Source organism: Castor canadensis, chromosome 9 (assembly GCF_047511655.1).
Source record: "Castor canadensis chromosome 9, mCasCan1.hap1v2, whole genome shotgun sequence".
NCBI lineage: Eukaryota > Metazoa > Chordata > Mammalia > Rodentia > Castoridae > Castor > Castor canadensis.
In genome coordinates this window covers 92,464,667-92,485,799 of record NC_133394.1, presented here as the reverse complement: position 1 = coordinate 92,485,799, position 21,133 = coordinate 92,464,667, and the positions used below count along the sequence as shown (strand labels likewise).

At 43.5% G+C, this 21,133-nt stretch overlaps 1 protein-coding gene across 16 annotated transcripts in view; it reads left to right on the top strand.

The window, feature by feature from the left end:
- Shroom3 (shroom family member 3) overlaps positions 1-21,133 on the top strand; it is a 308,366-nt gene that overhangs the window by 228,991 nt on the left and 58,242 nt on the right. For 12 of the 16 annotated variants that reach the window (XM_074041946.1, XM_020183402.2, XM_074041945.1 and 9 more), the window contains one exon: positions 20,763-20,894. The exons of 2 other annotated variants lie outside the window; for them this stretch is intronic. In XM_074041946.1, coding sequence (XP_073898047.1) covers positions 20,763-20,894 — 132 coding nt within the window. Of the gene's footprint in view, positions 1-10,514; positions 10,616-18,595; positions 20,372-20,762; positions 20,895-21,133 lie in introns of those variants that run through there. 2 more of the 16 variants (XM_074041949.1, XM_074041948.1) reach the window with 2 other exon arrangements.

The following is a 21,133-nucleotide window of genomic DNA, read 5'->3' as shown; positions in this document are numbered from 1 at the left end:
TTTGTCTCCAGATTGGACGAAAATGTGTCATAAGCCTTTGAACTAAGGGTGGTGAGCCTGAGCGTATATATTCTCTGTCTTTCTCCTGTCAGAGACAAGGTTTCACCATGTTGCCCAGGCTGGCCTTGAACTCCTGGGCTCCCAGTAGGGAGGACAGGCACAGACCCCTGCACCCAGTTTACGATCTGCGTTTTTAACTTTTAATCTTGCAAGTCGAATCTGATTACATTTTTTTTAAATCACCATTTATTTTTTAATTGACATAAAAATTGGGATGCTATGTAATTTTTGATATCTGTGTACATTGCATAATACTCATCTGGATAAGCAGACCCAGACCCATTCAGACAGTTATTATTTCCTGGTGGTTACATTTTGAAACCTTCCACATTCTACTTTTCTCCTCAAAATGTATTCTTGCTTCCATGTTCACATAGAAGTCATAGGGCGCATTGACGCAAACCAAGAATCCCCGTCGTTTCTGTTGGAGGATATTCCCCTCAGCTCTAGCAGTTCTTTCTTTGGTTTTGCTGGTTACTTCCAGAAGGGCAGGATTTCATGGATTGCTGCTTTGCCTCCCCTCCTGTTTGACCGAAGTGTATGTAATTCTAGCTGTGTGACCTCAACTACAGTGACACCTTCCTCCCTTCCTGTAGTATCACCTGAACAGGAGCTGTCACCAACTCTTCCTGTAAGATCACTAGAGGGGTTCACTTTCTAGAAAAGGCCATATCAAAAAGAAGAGTAGGAAGTGAAAGTCTCCTGGCTGAGCAGTTTTTTACCTCACTTGAATGCGCAGTGCCCCTATTTCCCCCATCCTTCAGCCTGTCATGTTTCTCCATGCATGCCCTCACCTAGTTCTTAGGCTGTCTTAACACCCATAGAAGAAACAAGAGTATGAACGGTGGTTATTCATTTGCTCAGCAAACATTTACTATATGGGAGGCATCCCAGGAACTGGGGATAGGTTCCCTGCCCTCAGGGAACTCGTCATATAAGAGGAAAAATAAAACATGTTAATAAGCTTGTCATTCTGAGGGACTAGAGTACAAGGGTTAGCAACTAAATTTGTTGTAAAGTTAAACATATACCAGCCCATGACCCAGTATCTCCATGCCTAAGTATTTACCCAAGATAGATGAAACAAGTGTTCGCAGAAAAAGACTTGTACAGAGTGTATTCATGGTTGCCCACAACTGGAAGTGACCGTACATCCATCACCAACGAAGGGAGTAAACTGTGGTATATCCATACAGTAGAATATTACTTAGGAGCAGTCAACAGGAAGAACTCTCTACACTCAAAGGAAACTGGATGAATCTCAAAGCATATGTTCACTAAAAGAACCTGAACACAAAAGTACAAAAAGCCAGGTGCCAGCGACTCACGCCTGTAATCCTAGCTACTCAGGAGGCAAAGATGAGGAGGATCGAGTTTCAAAGCTAGCCTGGGCAAGTGGTTCATGAGACCCTATCTTGAAAAAAAATCCATCACCAGAGAAAGACTGATGGAGTGGCTAGGTATAGACCCTGAGTTCAAACCTCGGAACCACAAAAAAAAGAATACATAAGTAGCTGGGCACTGGTGGCTCATGCCTGTAATCCTAGCTACTCAAGAGGCAGAGATCAAGCAGGATCAAAGTTTGAAGCCAGACCTGGGCAAATAGGTCTCCAGACCCTATCTTGAAAATACCCAACACAAAAAAGGGTTGGTGGAGTGGCTCAAGTGATAGAGTGCCTGCCTAGCAAGCATGAGGCCCTGAGTTCAAACCCCCACCTCTCTTCCCACCAAAAAAAAGAAAAAAGAGGATACATAAGCAGTCCTCTATATGAAGTGCTAGATCAGGCCATGTTTACCTTGACAGTTGAAGTCAGTTCCTGCTTCTGAGGGGTGTAGGGGGAGTTGGCTGGAAAGAGATGAGAAGGGATTTTCTGGAGTGATGGAAATGTTTTATGTCTTGTCTTCAGTGCTAGTTTCATAGGTGTATGCAGTTACCAAATGCCATTGAACCCAGGTGGAAGACTTACCACATTTCATTACAGTGAGGCTTTAGCTCAGAGGAGGAACTTGGGTTCTAGAGTTGCACACGGGTACTCATTCCATCCCTGCCTCTAGGTGTGTGTTATTTAGGAAGTAATGAAATGTCTGAGCCTCAGAACATTGTAGGGTTGTTGTGAGAACTGCGTTAAATAATGATTAAAAGTATTTAGCTCAGTAAATATCTCATTTCTGTGTACTATGGTGAATACATGATCTTGGTGTTGGTGATAGGAGCATTTATACTTTCACTTTGTGAAAGTCATCTCATTTATATAAGTTGATGGAGGATTTTGTGGCATGTATACTTGGTATTACATGCATCTGTCTCTTTTGGCTTTGTAAGGAATTTAAATGTAAAGTTTTTCCCTACCCCATCAAAATAAACCCCACAGAGCCAGGCGCTGATGGCTCTTTCCTGTAATCCTAGCTACGCAGGAGGCAAAGATCAGGAGGATCAAGGTTCAAAGCCAGCCCAGGCAAATAGTTCGAGAGACCCTATCTAGAAAAAACTGATCACAGAAAAGGGGTGGGGCTCAAGTGGTAAGAGCACCAGCCTAGCAAGCATGAGGCTCTGAGTTCAAACCCCAGTACTGCCAAACAAACAACAACCCCCCCCAAAACAAGGAAAAAAAAATTGGCAAACCCCTGTTTTTGAGGACTGATTTAGTATAGTATTCGAAACTGAAATCCCAGATTAAGAGTAACATAGTCTTAAGGGAACATATGTGGAATGTTTATGTATTACATCTTCTTTCCAAAGCAATTGGTGGGAAAAAAAAAAAAACCAAACAACTTGATCTTTATATCAAATCAATATTGTGGTTTTTGAAAAAGGGACTAATTATACAATTTGAATTTTTAGTAAAATTCGCCAGCAAGTGGCAAACAGGACAATAGTTTACTTATCTGTTTCTCATTGTTTTAAGTTCAACAAAGTATTTGGGAAAGATGTTATATACTTTGCCAACTTCAAAGAGGCATTTGGCCTTGGATTGGTCTAATTCACTTAGTAAACTTATGGGACATTTACTGAGAACTTCACTGGGAATTCAGTGAAGAACAGTAAGACATTGTATCTGAGGGCTTGTAGGTCTGACTAGAGTGTGAAAGTGCGTACATCTCTCAGGGGTGTTCTTCACTAGTTTGGGCTAGTCTTGGTTTTTCATGGATTATATGTTTTGCTTGCAAAGCCTGTGGTTTAAAGTGGAGGTTTAATATCCTGGTTGTTTTTTAAACACTGGCGTTTCTTACTAAGAATAACCAAACAGTCTTATATAAAGGCAGTTGAAAGGTCGGTCGCAGGGCTGTGGAACCACCACCTAGGTTTGGATCTGAGTTCTGCTGCCTACTGGTGATGTGGGGGTTCATTGAGCCTCTGCTTCTGCAAAGTAGTGATAACAATACCTTGAAAGAGGCATTACTGCTTGCCAGATTAAGGCTGGTACAGGGATTAAGTGACAAAATGCATGTAAAATCACTAGCCAGATACCTGGAGGGTGTTAATGGTCACACTTACCCAGTACTTGACTAAGCGCCAAACTCTGTCTGAAACTGCCCTTCCATTGACTGATTTGATCCCCTCACAGTCCTGAGGGGTAGACACTATTATTAAATGTGTCAGGGATAGAACCTAATACCATCCTCTTTCCTCTTTCTTTTTTTTTTTTTTTTTTTTTGTGTGTGTGTGACTGGGGTTTGAACTCAGGACTTGGCGCTTGCAAATCAGGTGCTCTACTGCTTGAGCCACTCCTCCTATCCTCTTTCTTAATCGATGAAATCTGTAATAGGTGTTCATTGACTTTCTCTTTTAGGTAAAATTATTTTTCAGATTTAATTATTGCAGGGAGAGAGTAGCACCGACCAGGTGGCTCCATTATAGGCGGGGCTGCATGCATGTGAACACTGGTGGAGGAGGAGTTATTGGGGTTTTTTGTTTTGTTTTTCTGTGGGACTGGGTTTTGAACTTAGGGCTGTGTGCTTGCTAGGCAGGTGCTCTACTGCTTGAGCCATACCTTTGTCCATTTTGGTCTGGTTATTTTGGAGATGGGGGTCTCTCAAATTGTTTCCCCTGGCTGGCTTTGAACCTTGATCCTCCCAATCTCAGCCTCCCAAGTAGCTAGCATTACAAGGATGAGCCACCAGTGCCCAGTGTGTTCTTTTATTTTTGAGATGGGGTTTCCCTTTGTTGCCTAGGCTGACTCTCAATCCTTCCGCCTCAGCCTCCTGAGTATTTTGCTCTTAGTGTGTTCTTAAGTAGTTAATGGACCATCTACCTTATTGCTAGGAGGAGGGAGTGTCGAAGTGACACCAATAAATATGGCAGGCTCTTTTCCCAGCCCCTCAGAAGTCCAGACCTTACCCCCAAGGACTCTAATTAAGAAGTAGTAAGTCCCTCATTTTGTGAACCAAAGCTGCCTGATAGGAGTTGACCTAGTCTCTGTGAAGGCTGGGTAGGGATTGACATGATGTGATATAGTTCCTTGATCTCCAAAAGGAAGGGAAAGTGGGAAAAGACAGCTCTCTCAAAGCATTGCTTATTTCCATTGGCATTTTCTCAACTCCCAGATTTGGGAGAACCTTGAACTAAAACTTCAAATAAAAATCCTGGCTTAAGGGTATGGGTCAAGTGGTAGAGTGCCTGGCTAGCGAGTGTGACACCCAGAGTTCAAATCAGTCCCAAGTGGTAGGTTGCAAACCTTATGTCACCTGCTGGAAAATGGATAGAAGTGATGTTAAACAAAATAAGCCAGACTCAGAAAAACAAGTATTGCATGTTTTTGGTCCTATCTAGAATCTAGAACAATAACAACAAAAAGGGACATGAATATAAAAGAAGTGGACTGTTTAGGGGGAGCAGAGGAAGGGAAGGGGGGAAAAGAAAATGTGATGGGGGGAGGGTAAATGTGATCCAAGTACATTGTATGCACATATGAGAATGTCAAAATGAAACCCATTATAAAATGTCTTTAAAAAGGTAGGTGGAAGAGGGATGAGAAAGAGTAATAGAGGGCTGAATCTGATCAAAGTATATTATATGCATGTGTGGAAAAGTTACGAGACCCATCACTTCGTACAGCTAATATACACCAATAAAGAAAAGAAAAGAAAATCCAACTGATGAAGGCTTCAAAAGTTCCATTGGCTGTTTCATTAAAATAATGAACAAGTGTCAAGGGAAAGAAGTATGCATACCCATATACAGGTATACATACAGTATTATATGGTACTATTACTTTGGGTCTTTTTGTTCATTCTGCGGTACTGGGGATTGAACCCAAGGCCAAGTGTTCTACCACTTCAGCCTCACCCATAGCTCCTGTTACTTATTTAGATATGAGCCTTTTCACTTAACCCTGCCTCCCAAGTCTTGTTTTTTGTGCTGGATACTCTGGATTTTTGGTCTCTACACCCAAGCCTTTCCTTCCTGAGGCAGGGTTCACTGGAGATCTGGAATCTCAGGGCTGCTTCCTCAACCGCTGAAGAGGTCTGTTTGCAGATGCAGCCAGTGCAGCGTGGGTAGCTCCGGAGACACTGGCAGATGCCAGTGTTAGTTCTGTTCATCCACACGAGCCGTGTTATCTCAGGGCAGTATTACTGTCAGAAGAAACTTGGGCTCTACTCTCCAAAAAGGGAAAAAATAAATCTGGAAGAAGACCCCACGAGGATCTTAGCTCTCTGATTGTCCCTGACAGCCTTAAGGCCTTGTGCCAGACTGCTCAGTTGTGCACAGACTCCACTTTAGTCTTAGCCTGAGTCACAATAGACAGGCATGGCTAAAGTCAGGGGAATGCAGGACTGTCACTGAAGTCCCTCTCAGCCTCTTCACCATTGCCTCCAGCCTTTGCCTCTAACATTAAGGCCTTTGTGTGGTTGCCATGGTTACCTCTTCACTACTAGCAGCTGGAATGTGTAGAGAGCAGAGGCTGCCTCCCCTACTGAGCCTGGTCTGGCCCAGGCGGAGGCCATTGATCCGCAGCTGGATTCTTGAAATGGGGGTCACAGTCCAGTACCTCCTCTTTGTCCTAGGTGTTATACCTTTCCCAGGCTTGACGTGTTGGGGTTGCAGTGGGAGGAGACCTATGAGCTGATGGACGTTGCTTAGGGTATTTTCTGCCCAAAGCTGTCCTGGCCTGGCTGTCCCGTGACTTGCCAGACTTCTGCCTAAGGCACCTCCCTTCCCTGTGATAATGCCCAGTGAAGGGGGAGGGGTGGTCCTGCTCAGGCAAACTCCATGATCACTCACTGCCCTACCTGCTTTCCCTTGGACTTTAGTTCTCCAAACCACCTGCTTATGAGTGAGTTGCCATTAGGGAGGCCAAGCACCCATGTTGATGGAAGTGGTATGAAAGGCAGGTTTCCTTACTGGCCTGGAAGACCAGGCTGGCACTGGAAACTGGGAGTGAGCATGCAGCTTTGCAGTTGTGAAGACAACAAGCTAGCTAAGAGTTTTGTCTTGGAGCTCTCTCCTGACACTGTTTGGAAGCTTCTTAAACTCCTCATTTAGAGTCCATTTGGCCCCAGAGTCACGACTTGGAACTAGGGGTGGAAATGAAGCAGGCCTGGTGGAGAGGGGAGGAGAAGTTGTCCTAAGTAGACTCCACCCCACATCATCACTCCTAAAGAATGCGGAACTGAGGAATTGCTATGCTCTTCTGGAATCAGGCAGCTCTGTTTTCTAGAGATCTTCTGGCCTACAGATACTTAGGCACCGTTGGAGCCTTGTAGTAGTTAGGTCCTAGCTTTACTGCTTTGCTTGTGACCTCAAGCAAATTATTTAAATTACCTGTGCCTCAGTTTTCTGTAACACATCATAGGATCATTACAGAGATTGAATGTGTTATGTAAACTATACTTTGTAAGCCATAAATCCCAACACAGGCGCCAATTACAATATTTTTAAGTGATGTTTTGAGAATGCCATGCTGAACTAAAAACAGAGTTTACCTGTCTTACTTTGTCTTATATGTGCTGAGTATCTGAAGTGCTTGGGACCAAGAGGTGTTCCAAAACTTGGAGGGTCTTTTTAGATTACTATTTTGGAATATTCTTGGCTTTACCAGTAGAACATCCCCAATTCAGGAGTCAGAAATGCTCCAAAATAACCTTTTGAACATTACGTCAGTGCAAAAACAGTTGTGCATTTTGGAACATTTCAGGTTTTCTGATTAGGCCACTCCAGTGTGTATGTTCAGTGTTGGGGTGGGTGGGGACATACAGAATGAGAAAAAACCCTAGGCCATATTATGCTACCCCGTAGTAACCAGGGGGAAGGGGAAATGATGGGGGTAAGTAGAAGCTCAGCTTGTGGAAGTATAGTTACAAACACCTTGAAAAGTTCTACTTACAGTAGCAAGCACTTTCTTTCCCACATACTGGCTGCATGTTGGTGTCTCACCTTCCATATAAATTGTCCTTCCACAGGATTAAAGCAATTTAGCTGGGAGACAGAGCATCTGCTTTGGGTGATAGCAAACATTGGAAACATTTAAGTTTGAGATTTAGAGACATTTGAATAGCATGGAATGTCTGTTACCTATCCTAAAAAGCAGAACAAATCTTAGATATTGTAGACACAAATGCAGCTGGCACGGCTTAAAAAACAAAGCAAAACAAAAAATGCATGTGAGTGCCTTTCTAAAGCCCCGTAAGCCTCTTGGGCAAAGTAAGGATTAGGTCTCCCTCACAAACAAGGTGGTGAGTTCATTTTTGCCAAGATTCCTCAGCGGATGCCAAATTTATCAAGAGACGTATTTTTTCCCAGTGAATGACAACTTCCGTTTGCAGTTTTCACGTCCACCCCTCTCCTCTAGGCGAGTCTAGGTCTGGAACAAGCTATTTGCCTAGAGATGGAAGAGAGAAAGCCTGCTCCCATGAGGAGTCTCACCAGAGCCTAGGTAGGCAGGTCCTCGCTGAAAACAACATGAAGATACTCCACTGGCGGCATCCCTGCTTAGACTCCTTCTGCTGAGAGGCAGCCTGTAGCCTAGCTCCTCAGTTAGTTCTGTATACTTGACCTTGAGGAACCATTTCTTTCTCACCTCTGTGTCTTCTCTGCTAGTCTGTTAAGGGGCACATGCAATGCCATGTATTTCCTATTCTTTTTTGCAAAACAAACAACCAAAAAACACCTTTCACTTTGGAGTTACTTACATCTCTCCCCAAATGCTGCTGGCATTTTTTTAGAAATTAGAGAGCTCATCATTACACTACCATAGTGTCACACTCCACGGTGACTTTACACATTCATCTTTCAGGTAGACCACGTAGTTTGAATGCCAGTGCATCTTATAGTGGTTATCATGCCACAAGACATATAATAGCCTGTCTGCTTTTTTACAGATGAGGTTCTGGTCCAGAGAACAGTGACCAGGAACTGGCAGAGCCCAGATTCCGACTTAGGTCATCTGGCTCCACATTCTATGTGTGTCTCTCCAACAAGACTGGAGACTAGATGCTGTCCCTTATTACACAGAGATTCCAGTGTGGACCCTCTATGTAGAAAGTTCTCGTCATGGTGGTGTACACCTGTGAAATACGTTTTCTCGGGATTTGTCATTTATGCCCTTTTCCACCTTTACTTATAGACTATCGGAGATAAAAGTACCAACACTCTTATTTTACACATAAGAAAATAGCCCAGAACACAGGCGACCTGCCTGTGGCGAGAGAGAGGGCCAGCTGTGGGTCTCCTGGCTGCTGGTCCAGCACTGTCTCTCTCTATATAGTGCATGCACGGAGGGCTAGTGTAGGTGTCTGCTTAGTCACCTGAACTCCTTCTTCCTAATGTTTTGTAGAAATAAGGGAAGAAGGATTATAAAATCTTTTTTTCTGTTTCTCCTGTGTTGCTGCTTCTTTCTTTCTCTGTCCCCCTCTCCCCGCTCCCCACAGACTATCACCTGACGTAGATCTTTTCACTGGTGTTTTCCTAGAGAGCAGTAACACTAGTATACCATGTACTGTAGTCTAGGAAAAGCGTGCCAGAGGAAGTGGACTGAAACATGTTTCTCTTTACCTTCCCGTAGGAGTTTCATGATGCAAGATGTCAGCCCTTTGTGGTCCTGGCATTGGTTAGGTTATACTCTTCCATCCCTCCCTACCTGTCCCAGCACGCTGAATTGGTCCAGGCAGAAGAGCAGCAACAGAACCCTGCTCTGGGAAACCAGCAATCTCTATCCAGAAAGGGTAGGAAAGACATCCTAATGCACACTCAGAGGAAATTTCTTTTTTCCACATCAAGCCCAAGGCCTTGAGCATACTGAACAAGCACATTTCCACTGACCCAAATCCCTAATTCTTGGGTTTTTGTTCATTTTGAGAAAGGGTCTCGCTATGTAGCCAGGCCAGCCTTGAACTTGTTAATGTAACCCAGAACCCAGGCTGGCCTTGAATTCATGATCCTCCTCCCTCAGCCTCCGCTAGTGCTGCGATCACAGGCGTACACCATTACGCCTGGCTACTCAGAACATATTTTCTTTTTTATTATTTATTTATTTATTTATTTATTTCATTTTTCTTTTATTATTCATATGTGCATACAAGGCTTGGTTCATTTCTCCCCCCTGCCCCTACCCCCTCCCTTACCACCCACTCCGCCCCCTCCCTCTACCCCCCCCAATACCCAGCAGAAACTATTTTGCCCTTATTTCTAATTTTGTTGTAGAGAGAGTATAAGCAATAATAGGAAGGAACAAGGGTTTTTGCTAGTTGAGATAAGGATAGCTATACAGGGCGTTGACTCACATTGATTTCCTGTGCGTGGGTGTTACCTTCTAGGTTAATTCTTTTTGATCTAACCTTTTCTCTAGTTCCTGATCCCCTTTTCCTATTGGCCTCAGTTGCTTTAAGGTATCTGCTTTAGTTTCTCTGCGTTAAGGGCAACAAATGCTAGCTATTTTTTTAGGTGTCTTACCTAACCTCACCCCTCCCTTGTGTGCTCTCGCTTTTATCATGTGCTCATAGTCCAATCCCCTTGTTGTGATTGCCCTTGATCTAATGTCCACATATGAGGGAGAACATACGATTTTTGGTCTTTTGGGCCAGGCTAACCTCACTCAGAATGATGTTCTCCAATTCCATCCATTTACCAGCGAATGATAACATTTCGTTCTTCTTCATGGCTGCATAGAATTCCATTGTGTATAGATACCACATTTTCTTAATCCATTCGTCAGTGGTGGGGCATCTTGGCTGTTTCCATAACTTGGCTATTGTGAATAGTGCTGCAATAAACATGGGTGTCCAGGTGCCTCTGGTGTAACCTGTGTCACAGTCTTTTGGGTTACTCAGAACATATTTTCATTACACAGATAATTATTGGGTATCATCTCTGGGAAGAGAATCCCAAAGGTTGAGAACATTGAATAGTGGTGTAAGAGCAAAGGCTTTGCCATCAGCCAAATTGAGCTCAAATTCTTTTCTGTCAGAACTTGGACAACTTCCTTTGTTCCTCTGAGTCTTTGTTTCCTCATCTTTAGAGTAAGGATGAAATACCATAAAGGTCCCTGCCTTGGAGATTGGTTATGAAGACTGTACGAAGATAAATGGGTACCCAGCCTGGCTCAAAGCATTCTGTAAGGTAATCACAACTTTGGGACTACCTACAGACAGTGTAAAGAGAGTGAATGAAGAGGAAAGGGAGATGTGCTGAGTGTGGCAGCTTTCTCACGATTCTTCTCATAGTTTGTAAAGATGTATTTGTACAGTTATTTTTCCTGACTTTCATTTAATTCATAATTCCACAGAAGGAGGCATCGTGTCTGTTTTGCATCCATTGCAAGTCTAGAGCCTAATACAGTGTGTGTTCCATGGTGGACTCTTAAGAGATTATTGGTTGAATGGATAACTGGGCAGGGTATAGAAGTGTCCAGGCTTTGGGGCTCCACATGAAGTATCTATTGTAACATGTGCTTCATCATTTCAGCAGTGTGACTGGTGTTAGGAAGTTCTTCTAAGGGCAGGAATGCAGCTTTGGTGTCAGGGATAGGAAACCCTTCAAATTCTGATGTTTCCAGAGACCTAGGGACAATTGGATGTAGGAGAGAGGAGCCCCATCTGAATTTCAATGATTTTCTGCTTTCCTTTTAAAGAAGCTTTTGGAATTAAATATTTGGCACCTTTATAAGGAGTTTTAGGATTGTAGAATCCAAAGGTAAAATAATTGGAGCTAGGGACTCTGCTATGCCAGTTGTACAGCTTACAAGTCCTGACCTTGAGCAAATAACTGTCCCTCTATGAGGCTGTCTACATCTGTTAAATGGGGATAAATAATACTTGCTCTACATGTCCTCTAGAGTTATTAGGGCCCAAATGGAATAATTATGGGAATGTGCTTTATAAGCTATATTGTCTAATATTAATGAAGGAATTATGGTTTGTTGCAGATTTGTAAACTAAAACTTTGGGCATCCTCTGTTGGCATTGGCTGATAGAGGGCAGGGGTCAGGGAAGAAAGGCCTGCATTGAACTTTCTCTGGAAAGACTCATCTCCCTCCATGGACACTGGTTTCCCAGAAGCCCTGCTTCCTTCTGCAGTGGTTATTGGCACTCCCAAAGTAAATCCCACCAGCAGTAGTAGGTCTTTCCACTGTCTAGGTTTGCTCTCAGAATAGATACCTATTCCATTTCCTAGAAACCTTCCGTTAAAAATGTGGAGAAATTTGATCCTTACACTCATTCTAGTTAGAAGAAAACAAAGCTAACTTTACTTTTTGAGGGGATGGTGGTGGTACAGGGTTTGAACTCAGAGCCTTAAGCTTACAGGCAGGCACTCTACCATTTGAACCAAGCCTCCAGCCCTTTTTCTGCTTTAGTTATTTTTTAAATAGGATCTTGCATTTTTGCTTGGGCCCAGCCTTGGACCACGATCCTCCTCCCTATGCCTCCCACATAGTTGGGAACATACGTGTGTGCCACCATACCCAGCTTGTTGGTTGGAATGAGGTCTTGCTAACTTTTTGGCTAGGCTGGCCTCAAAGAGTGATCCTCTTGGTCTCTGCCTCCTACGTAGCTGGGTTTACAGTCATGAATCACCACACTCAGCATAATTTTTACATTTTTGATAATTAAAATAATAAAGTGTTAATTTTAAACAAGTTGCAAGATGTAGAAAAAGAGAAGAACATCACCTATAAGCCTGTCACCTACCGTAAGTGTTTTTAGTATATTTACTGATCTTGGTTTCATGCACATATTTTTGACTCATGTGAACAGCAAAGGGTGAAGTAGAACAAATAACAGCATATGTGGTTTGGCATGTGACTGATGTGCAAGAAAAAGTATTCAACACGTGATCCCGAAAGGAATTTAATGAAATGTGTGGTGACAGTCAGATGTCTTTCTACTTACTTAATTTACTTTAAAACAAACAAACAAATCTATGAGGACTGGTGGAGTGGTTCAAGTGGTAGAGTGCCGCCTAATAAGTGCGAGACACTGAGTTCAAACCTCAGTACCACCAAAAAAAGAAAAAAATCTGTAAAATAAAGATTGCTACTATCTCGAATGGGAAGATTGTGCTGTTTTTAAAGCATAGTTTCTGATACATATACGTGCTATGTACTATAGTTCAGATCCGGAATGTTCCCCATTGGCCCATGTGTTAAAGGCCTAGTTCCCAACTTGATGCTTTTGGAACTTGGTAGAAGTTCAAGAGTTGGGGGATAGTGGCAGGTGTCCAATTCATCAGTGCATGCCCTGATGACTTAAAGCACCATATAGGATACAGGCCTGAAGGGATGCAGAGTGAGACTCCGAGATTGCAAGGACTGATTAGAAAAGCAAAAAAGGAGAGTAATAAAGGGACAGTGACCCAGAAGGTTACAGCTTAAATGTATAGGTAGCAAAAGGTCAGCAAGAAGAACAAGAGGGGTTTTAGAGAAAGGGCAATTCATTGAGAATCTCTGTGAAAGCTTTGATAAATGGTCAGGCACCAGAAAATGAAGAGCTGCTGTGTTTGGCTAAGAATAGACATCTGTACCCAAAGATACCAGTTCTGAAAATCTTCCTTTGGACCCTGAAGAAGCCTAGAGTCCAGGCTTTGGGAGCCTCCTGGAGACTGGTGAGACAGTGCTGGGAAACCTGTGACAGTGACATTAGAGATCTGCTAACCCAAGGGAGGGAACGGATGGGTGAGAGCATGAAGAGACAATGGTAGGGGTGCTTCATGCATGAAGGACATGGAGCAGAGTAAAAACAAAGAAGGTACTTGGAAAACCAAGAATGTGGCAAGGAAGGCAAAGTCTCATGCAAATGAGTACACATAACACCCACCAAAAAGTCAAAGGAACTCCTCCAAAGGGTTCTGGGGACAAACTTAGCCCTGTATAAATGTACACTGCCTCCTTAATCATGAAGAGAATTCTGGTTGTTTCCAGAACTTCACTGAGCCATGCCAGCTGTTTGGAAAGCCTGCACCAAAAGTAATGGCCGAACTCTATTTTCAGAAAAGTTGACTCACAGCCTTGTCTGGAAAGTGAGCTATAGAGAAACGAACACCCCATCTTTCTCAGAATGTAGGCTCTGAACAATTTAATGCCTTTTAAGAGTTTAAGAGTACAGAGCTTCATTTTGGAAGCATTACACAACATTATTGCCTTTATGATGGTCTAGAATTCATTTTACAAAAATGTATTGCATGCCTACCTCAAACCATTCAGTGTGCTGACCTTAGGTGGACAGTGGTTTAAAAAATAAGAAAAGGCACATGGGGACCCTGACCTGGCTGAGCTTTCTCTCTCTCTCTCTCTCTCCTCTCTCTCTGGCAGATAGTGTGCAAGTGAGCAATTCTGTAAGGTGATAAGCACATAGAAGGGAAAGATCAGGTGCCAGGAAGGAGAGCATTTGCATCAGATGAGGCAGCCTCTTAAGAGATGTTTGACCTGGGACTAGAAGGCTAAGGAGTAGCCAGCCAAGTAATGAACGGGAAAGAATGTTCCAGGCAGAGAGAAAGCCTGTGTGAAGGCAAAGGGCATGGTGGGTTTAGGGACGTTCTGGGGATGCAGGTGGGGTTACAGCACAGTAAGAGGGAAGCAGTTGGAGGATGGGCAGGAGCTAGGTCATTTGAGGCTAAGAAGACTAAGTTAAGGAACTTGGATTTCAGCCCAAGTGCAGAGAGAAGCTATAGGATTTAATTAGGGAATGACTAAAAAGATTGTGCTGGCTGCTAGGTACTCATTGGACTGGAGGAGGCAGAAGTGGAAAGGGGAGGCAGCGAGGAAACTGCTCTCTACTGGACGAGACTCAACAAAAAGAAAGAAATGACTAATGGTAGCAGATAAAACCAAGCACTTCCCTAAGGTCCTGACAGTCCAGGCCAATGAAGCATGAGTCCTATACTTACCCTCCCACTTTTGGAACAAAAATAGAAAAATTTAAACTCAATAGAAACCCAAGAACTCACAGGGCCCGGAGAGACCATTTTAATAGGCTCAGCTCCGGACATTGTTTATTTCAGCTTCCCCCTGTCCTTCCGTGATTTTTACAGTGTTCAAATGAGCTAGGGGAACAGAATGATCTGGAACTTTATGTTGTATCTGCCGAAACTCAGTTCAGAAACCACTTAATGGACTATGTTAAAATACCACTCAGTAAAGCAGTCAGGGCATATTTGTGAGTTGTGGATACTAAGGGACAGGATGTACCCATCACTGGAAGTACCGATTGGTGAGTGATTGACCTGATTTCTTGTTTCTTAATTGTCTGGGGGAAGGAACATGATGCAAGGCTCATTGTGGTTGTAGATGTCAGTAAGTCTTTAGTCTGCAACCCTTCTCAGCTCAGTTTAGATTCCTAGCGCGTCACTCACGGTTTTCATACTGTGCTATTGAAATGAGCACAGCAAGAAACAACATAGAACAGCCCAAGAAGTGCCTCCTTAGTTTTGCCAAGTTAACTTGTGAGTTAAAAGGAGATAGAAAGGAAGAAAGATTGGAGAGCTGTTGAACATTTAATTAGTACTTCATTCATTCAACAGTGTTAGTTGAGCAGCTCTGCCAGGCCCCACACAGGGCCCACTTCTCTTTGTTGAGTAGTGGAAGAGGGGTGTCCACACAGACCATTAGAAGACAGTATGACTTGCACTTTGAGATGTGCACCTATGGCACTGTGTCCGGAAAGGCCACCCAGAGAGAAAGATGAGAGAAGAAGCCACAGGAGGATGCTGCCTGCAGGAGCCTGGAAGTAGCCCAGTGGGGCTGGAGAGCCATGTGGTTCAGTCTGGCATTTTTCACTTGAAGCTGTTTCATTGATTGTGGGGCATCTACCATGTAGTAGAATGATCTGGAACTTTATCTTGTATTTGCTGAAACTCAGTTCAGAAACCACTTAATGGACTGAATGTAGTACACATACTACTTAATGTACCAAATAGTAGAAGCCTTTGGGTATCTTTTAAGTGCAAATAAACTCATTTGGTAAGATGTTTAATTAAGGGCCCCATTCTCCACCAAAGCTGAATTGGTAATTCTAAGTCCTATAGAATTTGTGACATAAACCGAAAAAATTTGAAACCACTAAAGTGAAAAGGAGAGTGAGTTTGTCAGTGGTTTAGTCCCAAGTGAGTATGATTCTATGTGTGGTTTGAGCCAAGATACACTTCGTTCATTCTCTCCTTCATAAAGAAGTTTGTGGATAACTTCTTGACATGTGAAACCACATGGATCCTTTTGTAAGAAACTTGGAACAGTCTGCCTGAGACATGTGGTGTCATTGGGATGCCCTTCCCCATGAGATCAAAGTGCCCACAGAGGGTGTGAGTTCCAGCCTGTTGTAACAGTTAGCCAAGGAACCTACAGTGTGTGGGGAAAGTGCCTTCTAGAGACAGCATGATTTAATATGCAAATGATGTTCACCATACAGTACAGATAAGGCAGGGGAGAGAAGGGCAAAGAGATGATGCCAGGGCTTTGAGGCAAAAGGCCTCATACCAGAACTCTTTTCCTTCTAAATTCACTATGGGAATTCTTTTCATCAGAACATAGGCATTTTTTAAAATTGTTCATTTATTCACATGTGCATACATTGCTTGGGTCATTTCTCCCCCCTCAGCCCCCCACTTCCAGGCAGAACCTGTTCTGCCCTTATTTCTAATTTTGTTGAAGAAAAGACATAAGCATAATGAGGAAGACAAAGTGTTTTTGCTGCTTGAGTTAAGGATAACTATACAGAAAGATTCCTAGCATTGATTTCGTGTACACATGTGTTACAACCCATGTTGATTCATCTCTAACTGATCTTTACACTGGTTCCTGATCCCCTTCTCATGTTAACCTCTGTCGCTTTAAGGTTTCTATATTAGTTCCTCTGGAGTGGGGACATCAAACGCTTTTTTGATGTCTATGTTTTGGGTTTTCTACCTATTCCTATATTTCCTGTATGTGCTCTCACCTTGTCATATGATCCAAGTCCAACCACATTGCTGCATTTGCCCTAGATCTAAAGTCCACATATGAGAGAGAACATATGATTTTTGGTCTTCTGAGCCTAGCTGACCTCGCTCAAAATGATGTTCTCCAGTTCCATCCATTTACCTGCAAATGATAAGATTTCATTCTTCATGGCTGAGTAAAATTCCACTGTGTACAAGTACCACATTTTCTTGATCTTGATTGTTTCCATAACTTGGCTATTATAAATAGTGCTGCAATAAACATGGGTGTGCAGGTGCCTCTGGCGTAACCTGTGTTGCATTCCTTTTGGGTATATCCCCAGGAGTGGGATTGCTGGATCATATGGCAGGTCTATGTTTAGATTTTTAAGAAGTCTTCAAATTTTTTTCCAGAGTGGTTGCACCAGCTTGCATTCCCAGCAGCAGTGTACAAGGGTTCCTTTTTCCCCACATCCTCACCAATGCATGATGTTGGTGGTGTTTTTGATGATGGCTATTCTAATACGAGTGAGGTGGAATCTTAGTGTGGTTTTGATTTGCATTTCCTTTATGGCTAGAGATAGCATTTTTTCATGTGTTTTTTGGCCATTTAAATTTCTTCTTTGAGAAAGTTCTATTTAGTTCAGTTGCCCATTTCTTAATTGGTTCATTGATTTTTGGAGAGTTTAGTTTAAGTTCCCTGTATATTCTGGTTATCAGTCCTTTGTCTGATGTATAGCTGGCAGATATTTTCTCCCACTCTGTGGGTGGTCTCTTCGGTTTAGAGACTATTTCTTTTGTTGTGCAGAAGCTTTTTAATTTTATGAAGTCCCATTTGTCCATTCTTTCTCTAGAACATATACGTTTTTAAATGCTTATTTGTAGCCAGAGGTGGTGGCACACACCTATAATCCCAGCACACAGGAGGAGGAGGCAGGAAGATGATGAGTTTGAGGCCAGTCCAAGCAAGAAGACCCTGTCTCAAAAATAAAATACAAGCGTGACTCAAGTGGTATAGCTCTTGCCTAGCATGTGTGAGGTCCTGAGTTCAGTCTCCTGTACTGCAGAGGAAAAAAAAAGTTTGTTGTCCAGATTATTCCAAAAGTGATTAAGGAAGAAAAGCTATGCATTGGATGCTGGTGATCCTTCTAGCACTCCCTCCAGCCTGATTCCTAGATCACATGGTACATATTTCAGCCTGCCCACTTGGTTTCTCAGACATCTGGCCTCAGGAACCAGTCCAAGGTGGGCAGGAGTGTGAGGATTGGTGGGAGGCTGTTGTGGCTTCAAGGGTTACAACCAAACAGTCAATTCATGGGTCTCACTTCAGCTGGCCCTATGAGATGACAAGTGAGAGGAGGTGACTTTGGAGGGCAGAGATGGGTGTTGGTCTCTGCCTTCCTAAGAGTAGAAAGGAATAACACATTGGAGAATCTTAAAAAGCTGAGAGAATCTCAGAGCCTCATATTCCTGTTTGCCTGTTCTTCCTGCCTGGGATGGCCAGGAGTCCTGGCCCTCTGTCTTTAGGTATCTCCCAGGAAGGGGGAGGGAAGAGGAGAAAGAAAAGAACTCAGCCTCTGGAGGCTAAGCCATTGTGCAGAAAGGACAGAGCCAACAATTGTGGTTTAGGCAAAAAAATGAGGAAGTTATTAAATGCCACAAAGGTTTTGTGAAAGGTCATGCCTGGGCCTGATTGTTTTCTCCCAACAGATGACATTAAGGACTAGAGCAGGCATGGAAAGTAAAAGACTATCCCCTTGCTGTGTAGTGGGTGTTGCCAGTGGTTGGTCTTTTCACTGAGGTAGTGGATGGCAGGGTACATTTTTTGGTTTTCTTCTTTGGCAGTGGCACGATTTGAAGTCAGAGCCTTGCAATTACTAGGAAAGCACTCTCCCCCTTTGGCTTCAATTTGTTTTTCAGATAGGATCTGGGTTTTGCCTGATCAGCCCTGGACCATGATCTTCCTACTCTTCCTCCCAAGTAGCTGAGATTGCAGGCATGCGCCACCATGTCCATCCTGGTGAGGTACCTCTGAGTCTACTTTCCCCCACAATCTAAGCCAAATGGCCATCGGGGTTGGTGCCTCAGAAGGTTGTATGAGAATTCCTAACTGAGGACTATATGATGAATTTTGCAAAAGATTTTGACTTATTAACTCTCTGTGGTTAAGGCTCTTCTATTATTTCCAGCATAAATGAGGACTTTTTAGTTGTAGCTATTATATATAATATTTTAGCTGAAAGAAACTATAAAATGAAGAAACTATTAGTAAGACAATAATGAAAATAACTTATTAACACATACCATCTGTGGCTAGTATGCTAGACAGTTAATATACATTATCATAATAATAATGGCTGACTTATTGAGTGCTTAATATGTACTGAACTGTGCTCCAAATGTTTGTTTTTTAAGTTTTTCACTGACTATGAAAGAGGCTGTTCCTTTATACTCATTCTATGGATGAGAGAACCAAGGCATAGAGAGGACTGAGTCACAGAGCTGGTCCATGGGTGGAGCCAGGACAAATGCCAGAGCCCTACTTCTGACCATTGTGCACATGGTCTCCTGTTTTCACCTTATTCCAGTATAAAGTGAAGGGCTGGCAAGAAGAACAGGCAAATGGGAAGGAGATGGGAGCACAAGGCTCGGAGTTTACTTGTCATTCAGGTCATAAGTGAGTTAACCCCAACCAAGTCTTCAGACTTTAAGTCTAGAATTATATTGACTGTATTAAGAGCCAAGAATCTGAAATTTGATGAGAAAAGTAAGGTACAGAAGGTGGTAATGTTGGCTAGTTATAACTAAGTGTCTGAATCATTTTTACATTATTATAATGAAATACCCAAGACATGCTAACTTTATAAAGAAAAGGGTTTGATCTAGGGAACAGTTCTGAAGGCTGAAATGGGGCAGGCCCATTGATTCCGCCTCTAGTGAGGCCTTCTTGCTCTGCCATAGCCTGGCAGATTGTATCATGGCAGAAAGGAAGCCAGAGAGCGATTCGGGCGGGTGTCAGGCACTCTAACAACCTCACTCTGGAGAACTCCCTTAATTCCTTTTAGGGGCAGGGCTGTCAATGATCTCTCACAAGACCTCCCTCTTAAAGGTGGTGCTCCCACACTGGGGACCAAGCCTCAACACAAGTCCTTGAGGGACACACTCAAACCCTAGCCAAATTATAGCCCTAAAGCTAAGAGGAAACCTGTGACTTAGCAATGGACCTGCCGACCTCCTGGTCATCTCCCTAGTGTCCTAAAATATCAAGAATCCTTTTATTTGCCTTGGGATTTAAGAAGGAGAGCTCTTTTCTTCCATGTTCCAGGAAATAGGAGGCCAGATGGACAGGCTTATTCCTAACAGCTGTTCAATAATCCTCTCAGTTACGGCATATGCAGGGGAGGAGTGGCCTCGCTCTGCCTCCTCCAGATTCCTGCTTATAGGACCATCCATCAGTTGGGTCTCAGAGGTTTAAAAAAATCCTTGAAGACAAAAATTGGAAACACACCACTGTCCTTGGCAAACTGGGATGGTGACAAAACCCACTTCAAAGCCTGAGGCTGGGGACAGTCTGGAAAAAAGGCGGCATCAGGAATGTTTGGCGATCCTGACCCTGAGACTGTCCTAAGGATAAGAAGTACTGTTCCCAGGGCGGAACACTGGCAGTGTGGGACTTAAATTTTTTCTGACTCCCTGAGGGTATGAAGGAAAAGAATAATGGGAACAGTGCTAAGGACTGGGGCGGGAGGGGGATTGAAATGGACATAGAAGGCCCGCCTCCCCTCACAGTGGAATCTGAACAATCTGAAATAGTTGGAGCCCAGGGACTGGCATGTGCTTCTGGGCTGCCACCCACTGAACAGAGCCAAGGCTGTGACACTTAGGGATCGTGCTCCTTACATTGAAATTGAGAAGTGAGGCAGCAATGACTTGGTTTCAGGGAACCACTCTGTTTGATAGCTTGTATCAGTGAGTTCCAGTTTTTGCTTGTTTGTTATCACTGAAGTGGAGATTATCTTCAAAACAGTTAATGCGGGCTGGGGATGCAGCTCAGTGGTACAGCGTTTGGTTAGTATGCGCAAGGACCAGGACTGCAAAAATAACCAAGTCAGATTTTCTGAGCTTTTAAGACTGGGGAGGATACTTTATTTTTCAGAGAAACCTAGGCAGGAAAGGCAGAAGAACCTGAACAGTGATTTGCCTTCTTCAGATGAGAGAATGTGAAGCGTGTTGGCACTTAGCTGTGCTGAGTCAGCTCTGGCTCCAGGGTCCATTTGCATGCCTGGCTCTTGTTAGATTCGTCTGTGCTCCTGCCCATGAGCACCATCACGCTTAGCTTCTATCATCCTATCTTTGACAGAGACGTGTGTGCAGACTCGGACCATGCAGACCCTGGTGCCTCTAATTCTGTCAGCCCAGAGCACCTCACCTCTGGTTCCCAGCACAAGAAAGCGGCGTGGTCAGGAGGGGTTAAACTTCGGCTGAAACACAGGTAAGAGGCACGAAGGTCACTGCCCAGCAGTGCAGAACCAGCCTCCACTGCAGGAAGAGAGAATGGGGCAAAGATGGTATAAGATACAGGCTGGTGAGGGAGGGAAGGGGCAAACCAAGGCAATCAGGTGGCAGCTCAGAGTTCAGAAGGATGACGGTCTCAATGACAGTTTTCATTCTTCCATCTGAACATCTCTGAAGTTCCTGGCAGGGAAGCTAGAGTGAGGAGAGAGGGCCCTC